This window comes from Papaver somniferum, chromosome 9 (assembly GCF_003573695.1).
Source record: "Papaver somniferum cultivar HN1 chromosome 9, ASM357369v1, whole genome shotgun sequence".
Taxonomy (NCBI): Eukaryota; Viridiplantae; Streptophyta; class Magnoliopsida; order Ranunculales; family Papaveraceae; genus Papaver; species Papaver somniferum.
In genome coordinates, this window is record NC_039366.1 from 122,292,107 (window position 1) to 122,304,884 (window position 12,778).

The 12,778-nt window shown below is 36.4% G+C and overlaps 1 protein-coding gene across 1 annotated transcript; it reads right to left on the reverse strand.

The window, feature by feature from the left end:
- Nucleotides 1-11,444: 11,444 nt before the first annotated feature.
- LOC113311771 (pleckstrin homology domain-containing protein 1-like) lies at nt 11,445-12,240 on the reverse strand. Its single transcript, XM_026560570.1, has one exon. The coding sequence runs from the start codon at nt 12,125-12,127 to the stop codon at nt 11,702-11,704; it is 426 nt and encodes a 141-aa protein (XP_026416355.1). The 5' UTR covers nt 12,128-12,240; the 3' UTR covers nt 11,445-11,701.
- Nucleotides 12,241-12,778: the final 538 nt, after the last annotated feature.

Genomic DNA, 12,778 nt, shown 5'->3' on the forward strand with positions numbered 1-12,778 from the left:
TAAGGCACGCCGGAAAACTTCAACGAAGAGCAGATCGATTATCAAGGAAGATGAAACTTGCTCAGAAGACCGCCGAGGTATGTAGGATCTTATCTTCGTATAAGAAGTTGGTTTCCAAGGATAGAATAAGACCATTTGAAAAGAAAATATGGTCAAATCGTTTTGATAGACAGAGATCAGAGGATTCCTCCCATGAGGAAAAAGATGGACAAATCGTTGTTCATCGCAACACAACTTGATTGTGTTGTTGGGAAAATCTTGTCTCATGTGCCTGTTCGAAAAGAGACAAGATTGAGTGCTGATCCAGGCTTCAGAAAAGTTTTTCCTTCTTTTCTTAGATTTGTTATTTTTTGTCTATCAAATAAAATAAAGGGTTATTATCGACAATTCTACTCTTTATAGGGTTTTAGAGTTGGGCATATACGAACCTGTCAATAGGTTTCGAACCCTACATTCCTTTTTCCTCTTGACATCCTTTATAAGACTGCTTGTTGAGTTAAGTGATTCCATCACACAAATCCAGTTGTTCATAACTGTTCTCAAAGCACTATGTCGTCAGATGGAAAGGATGTCAACATGATTTTTAAGTCTTCAATCAACGAAAAAGAGAAATCTCCTATTTCTAAGTCCCTAAAAAGAAAAAGAAGGAATACAAGAAAACCCAGGGTTGTTCCTTCTAACTCTCAGAAGTTTTCCGATGTTCTTTACGAGTTAAAGGAAATAAGAAGGGAGATTTATGAAATAAAGACGTTCGTGTCTAAATCTTTAGAAATTCAGAGGACCCTAATTCGACCTCTTCAGCCAAGATAGTTCGTGGGTATTGACACTTATCTCCGTGAACCTTATGTCCCAATGGTTGTCGATAACAAGGAGTTCGGGAATGATAAAAAATTTCTCAAAGGAATTGTTGCCTAATATGTCTTCTTTTTGGATTAGTTGGAAGAATAACTAGTGCTTTGAATAGCGAAGATTGTGACTACACATATCTATTTTTAGGTTTATTGGTTTTTAAATTCTAAAAATATTTGGAGGATGATATTATTGCAGTATTAATCTGTTTTGAAGTATTGCAATATTTTTATGGGATATGTATTGTTTGCGTCCATGAACTTGAAGGTCCCATATTGTGTCAAAAGTAAAGTCGTTCATAAATTGATATTCGTATTGATGAAAGGACGAATTGACTTTTGACAATTACAAAAGTTATGCCTATGCAGTCATTTATTTGATGGAAAATAGGATGAAATCTTTTGTTTGACAAGGATAAAGTCTATTATGTCGTTATGCAAATAGTGATAGAAAATAAAATAGATCCTTGTATGTTATCCACGGTATTGATCTTCATTGATCCATTTTGTTATGTTTTACCGTGAAGGCTCCATTGTGTATCTTATGTTGAGCACCTTACAACTATGTCGATTAATATTGGCCTTGTTGGTTGTTCCATGAGATGTTATATGTTGAGAATTCTTGAACTAAATTAATCATCTTGATTGGTTATTTAGTTATTTTCTCCGAAAGTCTTCTTTTGTCGAGCAAAATATTTTGACAATTAAATTGATTGCTTCGGTGATTAGTTTGGTTGTGTATTCCAATTAGATTAATTATAGGTTCTCTTGTAATTAATCTAGTTGAGTTTGTCATATATTCCACAAGTTCTTGTGTTGAGTATATGAACGACCATACTAATTGGTAGGCATTCAAAAGTGTGACAGAAAATAAGAATAAATGGATGCCTACAGTGATACCTGCAAGTGCACAGGGTCAGTTGTAGCTTGTGTGCAAGAACAGGGTCATTCCACAGGGACTTGGGAGTGTGCAATGAAGTTACACTATGCTGATAATTGATGCAAAACTAAATGGAATGGTAAAGAAAGACAGTGAGCAAACAGAAAGTGACAGTGAGGAAGTAACAAAGTGAAACAATGTATGTACAAGGCCAACATGAGAGGGTATTTACAGGGCAGTGACAAGAGAGGACTGGTATTGTGGACAGCACAGGCAAAGGAAGAGAGGCACAGCAGCAGCAGTAGGGTAATGCAGGCTGGGCAGGGAAGCAAAACAGGGCTAACAAGGCAAAACATGGCAATATATCAAAGGGAAAGTGGACAATGGCAATGGAGATAGTGTCATTATATACAATGTGGCAATATATACAATGATAAAACAACAGTGATCTACATGTGCATATTAACAATGGCATGGTAGTGACAATGTGGTAGTGATAAATCAAGACAGTTGCAAACCAAGGCCTAAGCCAAGGGCAATGGCAGGGGAGCAAAACTACAGATACAAAACAGAGAAACAACACAACTAGTTTATGAATCCACCTTGTGACCGAGCCAAATAATGTAGTTCTAGGTTGAATCCCTAATGGAACTAAGTGACAGTTAAGGCCAACTTAAGATCCTAAGCATACAAAAAGGGAATAGCAAGATAATCAGCTTGCTCAACTGATGTGCTCCTAGTATTGACTGTCTTTTGACAGTACAATCAATCACAAGCACTAGTGAGCACTGATTTCTCCCATTGCTCAATCAATTCAGTGAACTAAGGCTTCTAACCTAACATTCCACTACCTAACAGTCCACTAAAGCTTCATCTGAGCCTAGCTATACACATACACATGTGAGCTCACAAAACAGCAACAAAAAAACATTTACTAAACAGAGAACTACAAACTAACATGTGAACTAGAATGAAATGTGAATTAAAACATAAAACAAACTGAATTGAAACAAGATAAACTAAAACTGAATTTGGAATTAAAATTGAAAATTAAAATTAAATCTACAAATACAAAACAGGGAAGAAAAATCTACCCAAGAGGAACTGGCTAGTCCAGCCCTCATGGGGATACACTGGCTAGTCCAGAGATATCCTTCATCCTCTACACCATGAGCTATTTATACTTCAAAAGCCCCAATAATTTACAAACCCTAAAATTAAAATTAGGTATTTTCAATTCCGAAATTGCTCACCAAATCCGCTGAATTGCTGGTGACCCATGCCTCTTCTCTTCTCTCTCGATCCTTCTCTTCCCTCAATTTCAATATATAGCCTCATCTATTTCATCAACTCTTCACGCCTAGGGTTCCAACGAGAAAAAGGGGTGATGGGCTGATGTAATAGATGGATAGAGAGTAGGGGGATGTATAGGTGATTGAGACAGAGGAGTTGGTGGTAGAGATGGTGGTGACAGGAGCGATGGATGATGGAGTTGCAGTCGGGAAAGGTGGTAGCAGGTCGGGAGAAAGAAGAAGAAAGAAGGAGGAGAAATGATTTGGGTTAGGGTTCTCTCTTTTGGGGTATAGGGTAATTAATGTTTGGGTGTGAGGCAGTTTCATCAAATTTCGATGTCTTGCGATGCTTAGCCGTGGGGTGTGGAGATGAAGATTGATCTAACGGCTAAAAGTGAAGAGGCTGGCAGCGACCGTTGGATGCAGATATACAACGAAACTAACGGCGCCAGATGGAGTTAGGTGCTGTAGTGTTAGACAGGAGCTTCCGATTTCGATGAACGACGATGAAGCGACCATTGGATGGTGATATGGATCCAATCCGACGGCTGAAGATGGAGGCGGGTTTGGATATAGGAAATGGGTTTGGGTGAGGGTTTTGGGCCTTGGGTATGCCAAGCCCATGTCTTCTTTAAGAACAATTCTTCCTTCTTGAGCCCATTCCTAGCTTTTTGGACTTGTGCGCACCATTCTTTGCGGCTTCCTTGCGTAATTTCTCCCGGCTTTTCACTACTTTTCTGCTCTTTTCGCTCCGCTATTCATCCAAACTTTATTTATTACCTAAAAATGAAAAATTAATTAATAAAAATATTTATTCTTGAAAACAATGAAAATACAGAATATGGAATAAAATGTAGAATTAATGCACAAAAGATGAGTTAAATGCCAAGAAAAATATATAGAAATATGCACTTTTTAGCACTCATCACTAATCATGTTCTATTGATTGATGTAGTCGTATATTCCGTAAGGTTTTCCTTATGTTGAGTATTTGAACGATTAAGGTAGTCATCTCCGTGTGGTTATCTTAGTCGTAGCTCCGTGAGTTTTCTTATGTTGAGCACAATCAATTAAATTGATCACTTTTGTGGTTTGATTTAGTTGCGTATTCCGATTAAATTAATCATGGGTTTACTTGTGATTAATTTGGTTGAGTTTTGGATATAAAAAATCATTCCCATGGTTTTTGGTGTCCAATTAAAAATCCTTCTTTTCTTTCGAAATTCAGGTCGCTCTTGTTGTTCTTTCGGGAATGACACATCAAATGGGGGAGAGTTCTTTTGAACTTGTGCTTAATGGTAATATCTTGCGGGGTGTGCGGCTGTGGAATTTTATAGGGGTTATCTTGTATCTTAAAACTCCTTGATGAATCCATTTAGCTTCGGCTTTATGATTGCATCTAAATTAAGTTGGTATGTATTTTTCTTTTAGTCTATGAAATGTCTCTTGTGGAAATTTCATTATGATCCCGTTCCTTTACCTTTGCCAATTTTATTGACAAAAAGGGGGAGAAATAACGTAGTTCACACTAAAAATACATATGGTTTTCGAATCATTGTGTAAGGGGGAGCGGTTTCCATGATCGAGATGGAGTATTGACTAAGGGGGAGTGATACATATCACCATAGTATTGTTGTTAAAGTCGTGATGCAATTGGACTTTGATGTTACATAATGATACTATGACACTGTATAATAATGATCGAGAATCTCGATTTCTCTCATTGTTATAGCTACGGATCATAAACAACGGTGGTGCTAAACTTACAACCTTTGGGATCATTGGAGTACTTGGAAGGACGAAGATTTCAAGGAACATTGAAGATTAGACTATAGAATAGGAGCCACTAAAGTTTATCTTTTTTGTATTCCATATGTATTAATAGTTTTGTCACTAAAATTTACAAAGGGGGAGATTTTTAGAGCATAGCTCGGTCGAACTCGCATGCGTTGCTATATCAGGCATGTTTGTCAATGTTAGTGATCAAAACTATGAGTCTTGATTTCTAGTCTACATAGCTAAGTCTCGGACTAGGATAGAAAAGTGTAGTTGAGCTCAAGGACTTCATGGCGATTCATCAATCGCCATCATACAACGACGAAGATCTACTCAAGGAATCGTGGAACTTCATCAACAAAAAGGTATGTGGAGATTTGAACGTATCTATCACTCAAAAGTCTATCTATTCTATCTCCTACTTCTTATGAGACAAAAAGTCATATGCTATATAGACTGGATCATACACATTTGACATTTCAAGCTGAGTATTCACTACTTATCTTTTTCTCGAAATCGTGTGTTGGTAAAGCGTTTCTCTTTGATCAAGTTTATCTTCACCTAGTGACGAAAGTCATGAAAAGTTTCAATTACTTTGAGAATTGATCTGACGTGAAACGGTCTGTGAATAACGGTTACATAACGTCCTCTGAGAATGTCTCAATGATTGGAATGAGAGTTTAGATTACATAACCATGTATTCCTTAATCCGAAGTTTTCAAACTTTGTTGATTGAGAGAAACCGGAGGAATTGGCTTTTCCAAGTCCGCGAACTGACGGAAGTTCTCTTACCGAGAATTTCTGTTGGGATTTTCCAAAAACTCGTTTGCGTGTTTAGTCCGCGAACTCAGTCCGCGAACTGACGAAAGTCTCTTTGCCGAGATTTTCTGCTGAGTTTGGAAAACTCTGTCGGTTGCCTTAAGTCCACGAACTTTCTTGTGAGCTTAAGTGGTTATGATCTAAAGATGTGCTCTGAACATGAATGCTTTATGCAAACCGTGGCTATAAAAGTTCATGAGCCGATTCATCGAATCGAATCATCTTTGTTTCAATTGTGTCTTGTGTAGTTACATAAGATCTCGTAGCAATTGAACAACTCTCTAACTAGTTCATTTGAGTCAATTGAACTAGTTATGGTGAAGAAGAACTAGGTTAATATGAAATGCTCATATGGTTAACCTTTTGGGTTACTATGTTGAACCAACATACATGTACACGTTTGACATGGTTTTCACAAATCCAGTAAACGTCTACCCAAGTGTGTGTGACAAGCTAAGTTTTCGATCCAATGGTTGAGAAATATTAGATCGAATCTAAATCAGGTTTTCATCTAACGGTGAATATGGATTGCTTTGTAACTAAGGCAAAACCCTGATTTGAAGACTATATAAAGGAGACATCTAGCATTGTGCAAAACTAATCCCCACACGTCTGTGTGATACTAGTGCGCTCGCTAGAGTCGATTCTCCTTTAACCTTTGGTTTTCTTCTCTAAAACCAGGTTAACGACTTAAAGACTTCATTGGGATTATGAAGCCAGACCGATACTACTTTTATCGTAGTTGTGTGATCTGATCTTGCATCTTCTATCGTACGAGTACAATCTTTGATTGGCTTGAGATCGTGAGAGTTCTCCGATAGGCAAGATAAAGAAGTCACAAACATCTTCGTCTCACTGTTTGTGATTCCTCGACAAACCGCTTGTGTAGGCAAGAAGGATTGTTGAGAGGTGATTGATTAATCTAGGCTATTCTTCGGGAATATAAGACCGGATTATCAATTGGTTCTTGTTCACCTTGATTTTATATCTTAAGACGGAACAAAACCTAGGGTTTTTCTGTGGGAGACAGATTTATCCTTTGATAGACTTTTCTGTGTGAGACAGATTTGTTTATTATCAAGTCTGCGATTTTGGGTTGCAGAAACTCATAGTTGTGGGTGAGATCAGCTAAGGGAATCAAGTGCGCAGTATCCTGCTGGGATCAGAGGCGTAGGAGTACAACTGTACCTTGGATCGGTGGGAGACTGATTGGGGTTCAACTATAGTCCAGTATGAAGTTAGCTTGTAATAGGCTAGTGTCTGTAGCGACTTAATACAATGTGTATTTAATCTGGACTAGGCCCCGGGGTTTTTCTGCATTTGCGGTTTCCTCGTTAACAAAACTTCTGGTGTCTGTGTTATTTCTTTTCCGCATTATATTTTTTATATAATTGAAATAATACAGGTTGTACGTTAAAGATCATCAATTGGAAATCCAACCTTTGGTTGTTGATTGATATTGATTGATCCTTGGACATTGGTCTTTGGTACCGTCCAAGTTATCTCTCTTTGATAAAGACTCGCAGATTTCCATTTGCTTGAGTAAAGATCAAATCGAGAGATTGAGATATAAACTCTTTGATATATCTTTTTATTGATTGAGTCTAACTGTCTAGTTGATTCTCATAAAAAGTATATTGGAGTTTGTCCATACAGATTGCTAAGCGAAATATTGGGTGGTGTTGTTAGACCCCCGCTTTTTCAAAGACATTGTATCTTCAAACTAGACGTGGTCCCGGGGTTTTTCTGCTTTGCAGTTTTCCACGTTACAAAAATCTCTGGTGTGTGATTTTCTTTATTGTTAGTTTTCGTATTATATCGATTTTATCTTTATATAAAAAGCAAACAAGTTGTACATTAATCAATCCTTGTGATTCAATAATATTTTACTGAGATTATACAAGGAGTTTCTTGTTTGCTTTAATCCGGACTAAAGTTCACGTAAGGAATTGTCTATAAGTTCTGTAACAAAAAAATTGACGGTATACTTGGTACCCTCCCCTCTTCAATGTGTAATGCTAGCAATTAACGTAAATACATTAACACAACATTTGTAGTTATAATGAAGCCAGGGATGCAAACCACTCATTTATGAATGTTGTTGGATTAGTTCGATGACATTATGTAGTTATTTGACTTTTGTTGTTTATTAATAGTTTGGAGTCTTTGGACAGTGTATACTAGGGTTGCCGTGCATAATGTTGACAAAAGGGGAGAACCTATCTAGACTTGAAAGTTCGTCAAGGTATTCATAATTCGACGATAAGCATATATGAGAATTATAATCACATGGGATGATCCGTTGAGCGACAAACATAGATGACAAAATCCATATGAATGCTCGTGTTCAGGTTTGTCAAAAATTCTCAACGAACATAAATGGGAATTTTGATTATCAAAAGTTAAAAAAGCGCATTCATAATATCTTAACTTGTTATAATAAACGAATATTTATTTGTTGAATACTTATATCTCAATGCTCATGTTCAGGTTTATCCCCTTCCACCCCCGCCCCGCCCCACCTGTCAAGGCGGCAGTCATCTAGTTATCATATTAAAACCTCAAATCCTTGTAATGTTTCAGATATCAAAGATCTATCATGTAAAAGATAGTCTGACCAATCTTCACAAAGGTCGAGTTAAGTCTTCAAAGTCGTAACCTAGTTATGTTTCACGAAGAAACCTATGTCTTCAGAGGACGACTATAGCCGTAGCTAGTATACATCGTGTTGGGACTGAGATTCTGTGCAACAGAGAATGCTCTATTTATAATGATGAAACATGCTAGATTACTTAAGGTTCAAACAAATTTTCTTATGATTAAAGCAAGTTCGTGAACTAGTTTCCATGTTTAAGAATTATTGTAATCCCAAGCAAACTAAAGTTCTCGACATATAATGAAAATGAAAAACGGAAACCAGGTAAGAAGAAGTTTGTATTGTAATACAATGTTCACTTGTGTATTTGTCGATTAACAAACATGCATAAAAGTTAACTCACGAATAACCAAATATGGTTCGTGAACCATCAAGCGATGTTGGAGTTCAATAACACCCAAAAACAGACCAGTTTGCGAATTACGAAAAGTGTTTCGCGGACTCAATATGTTTGAAGTGTCCATGAACATACCCAAAAGTGCATAGTTCTTAAACACGCAAATTTCAAAAAATATCGAGGAACACCTTGAAATTTCATAGTTCACAAACTGAAAAATCAGTTCGTGAATACTTGTGCACCTTGGAGTTCTGTAACATCAATAAATTGCATAGTTCGCAAATTAAAAACTCAGTTTGTGAACAAAAGTACAATTTAGCGTCTTTAGGCTTACAGTTCACATACATAGTTTTTTTAACAATAAAAATTATTTTCTATATCAAAAGTGATTAGACCTATGAACATATAATGCTTGAGTAAATTTTCAAGATTTGTCAACTACAAGCTTGAGTTCAAAACTTCTTCTTTATGATTCATCATATACTAAAGCCATATGACATTGTCTTAGAAGATAGAATGGTAGAATTAAATAAGACAGTCAGTCTTCATATATCTTTGTTGAGAAAATTCTCGCAGATGTCTTCATTGCTCTTCAATCTTCGACGGTATTCGATGATTTCTAATACTTAACTATCATGCTCTATCCTAGTTTAAGCACGGCTTTAGTAGACTATAAATCAAGATACAGTTTTAGTCACCAAACATTGACGACAAGTTTGACATATCAATACATGTGGTTTAACCAAGTGATGCTCTAACATGGATCTTGATTTCAAAGAGTTGGTACTTGACGTCTTGGTCTTTACCAGTTTGATGATTTTTGTTGTAATATATTTTTTCAATTAATTGTAACATCAAACTTATTCCTCAACTACCACGATCATATCAATGGTACCACCACTAGAATAATCATGGTTTTAGTGGCGGAAACATAGGCCATGCTTATAACGGTCTGAACAACAACAAATGACAATGAACAAAAATTTGCTTAGAGTCAACTTCACAAAACCTCATCATCTTTCCACAATTCGGATCGAGACACCATCGTACTTGCGAGACATGATCAACAAAATCAGAGCCCTACTGCGATGTATTCTGCACCACAAAAACTACCACATTTATAGAGTGGCCAACCAAGCGACGGATGCACTAACAAATCAGGAACAAGCGGAAGTCAACAAAGATCTTCTAGTGGCATAGTGATATCATCAAATTTTGATGAATTTACTGGAAGAGAGGATATCTAAATTATTTCGAAAAGAATTGCTTAATACAGTGAATTCTAATGTTAATAAGTGTACAAATGTAGATGTCTAAATGGGATTAAAAGCAGTACGTTAGTACTTACAAGACAAACGTCATTAAATTGCAACCAGATAGTATGACTGTCAACCACTATGTAAAAGCACTAAAAATCAAGTTGTAAGAAAAACTAAAATTTTGGGCACCAACAATGTGAGGCTCTAGGCAATAGCCTAGCTGGCCTGGTCCGTAAGACGGCTCTGCTCAAGAGTGAAATATCCCTCTTCCATCAAGTAGAGGAACTAATTAACTAAATAACAAGTGATTATGCTTCAGCTTACATCTCAAGATAAAACAATTATGCAGCTTGGTTGTTTTCTTGACCTGACGACCAAGCATTCACTGTTGTCCTAAGCCAAAGGATTCTAAACAAGGTGAAATGTAGATGCTAAATTGGTTATCGTCTCATGATGGTATATTCTGAAAAGAACAATGCAAGCAACTGTTAAGGCATTAAGAATCACACTGAAAGCCAATCTTAAATTCTTAATCCTTCTCAGTGTACTTAATTATGCAAATCAAAGTCTTATTAAGTTCTATTCCTACTAACAACTAAACAAATACATACCACAAAACACAGCTCCTAAGTGGTGACAGAACTAAAACAATTCAGTCACCCAATTTGAGCTTCACAGCGATTTGCATCCATAATTCATCAGAAACGATATATGGTTCAAACTTCAAAGTAATAAGAGTTCGGGAACTTCAAAAAGCCCTACAAAGTATCATCAATCTCCACACTTCAAAAAGCCCTAAAAAGTATCATCAATCTCCACAAGTAAGGCAAAAAAGAAAAAATATTTCTACTAAAGAAGATAGTATGACTATCAACCACTATGTAAGAGCACTAAAAAATCAAGTTGTAAGAAAAAATCAAAATTTTGGGCCCTAACAATGTGACGCTCTAGGCAATAACCTAGCTGTCCTGGTCCATAAGACGGCTCTGCTCAAGAGTGAAATATCCCGCTCCCATCAGGTATTGCAGAGGAGCTAATTAACTAAATAGCCAGTGATTAAGCTTCATTTTACATCTCAAGATAAAACAATTATGCAGCTTGGTTGTTTTCCTGACCTGACGACTAAGCATTCACTGTTGTCCTAAGCCAAAGGATTCTAGACAAGGTGAAATGTAGAGGCTAAATTGGTTATTGTCTCATGATGGTATTCTGAAAAGAACAATGCAAGCAAGTAACCATTAAGGCATTAAGAATCACACTGACAGCCAATCTTAAATTCTTAATCCTTCTCAATGTACTTAATTATGCAATCAAAGTCAACAACTAAACAAATACATACCACAAACACAGCTCCTAAGTGGTAACAGAACTAAAAACAACTCGGCCACCCAATTTGAGCTTCACAGCGATTTGCATTCCTAATTCATCAGAAACGAAATATGGTTCAAAGTAATAAGAGTTTGGGAACTTCAAAAAGCCCTGAAAAGTACCCTCAATCTCCACAAATAAGCCAAAAACGAAAAATAGATCAAATCACCTATTTCAACAAAGACGAAATTCAAAAGCTTAAATATCAAACCAAAGCAAAAGGAGCAAACTGTTACAATGAATAACATACAATACAATACATAATCAATTAAGATCTTGATAATTACTAAATTCATATTTATTTCCACAAATACCAAATTACAGAAGAAAAAAACGATCATAAACTGATATACACATAAAATTCATTAAATATTGAAGCTCGCTCACCTAGAGAGATAAGGATCAACTCCGCAATCCAGACTCTGATTCTTGAAATTTGAAATTAGTTCAACTAATTATAGATTTACTATTGATAATCAACAACTTCAGAATCAGTAACAGATCTAGAATGCTGAACAATTGATCTCCCAATAGAATTAATCCATTCTTCTTTTTCTTTCTCAGAATCAGCAATAAAATACATAGTTTCCTTATTAGTTGACAGTTCAAAAGCAAATTGTTTATTCAAAACATCTTCAGCACCTTTAACTGTTAAACAAGTACCAACAGGTATAACACCTCTAGGTATTGAAGAACTATTCACCATTGATTCTTTAAACCAAAACAATTTCCCTTGTTTTAATATAAACCAACGACGACGCCATGTTTTAATATATTCACCTTGTTTTGTTAACCAACCTGTTCTTTCTGGATTACTCCAATATTCAACACCTCCGTAATCTTCTTTCTGAGTTTGTGTTGATCCCATTGCGTATCTCCATAGACTTGCCATTCTTTCTTTCTTCCCCGACTAAAAACCCTAATTATTTTCTCCCGATTCGATCTTTTCTTTCTTTCTTTCTCTTGAAAGGAGAAAAGATGAAAGAATAATCAGTTTCAGTCTGTGGAGCCACGTTGTGGTGTTAGTGGTTGTGTGGCCTCTACTGTTTTGTGGGCTCCACCAATCCGAGCTGGAATCTTCATACATATCCAGATCGATATACCGACGGCTAAGATCGACCGGATTGAGACATTACGAACACAGCCACACGGGCTATCTGCAGCAAAGAAAAACATCGGGGGGCAAACACAAGACTTTCTGCAGCAAAGAAAAACAAACCGCCACATCCGAACGCCATATATATAACAACTTGACAAAAATAGTAGGATCCGTTGACCAGGGAGGCAAAAGTTATAACAACTTAAACAAATTTGGATTTACGAAAAATAAATAAATAATAATAAGACCCTAACAATTGTGCTATCAACGGTTTAGATTTGGTAAAAACGACGAGGGATCCTTCGATTTAACCATTTGGAAATACTCTTAAAACCATTTTTTCTCGGAGTCATAGTCTTCTTCGAATAACAAAACAGATGTTGTAACGATGCTAGGACTTGACCTTTTGTGATCCTCTCTTCGTTATGATTAAATAAGACATGA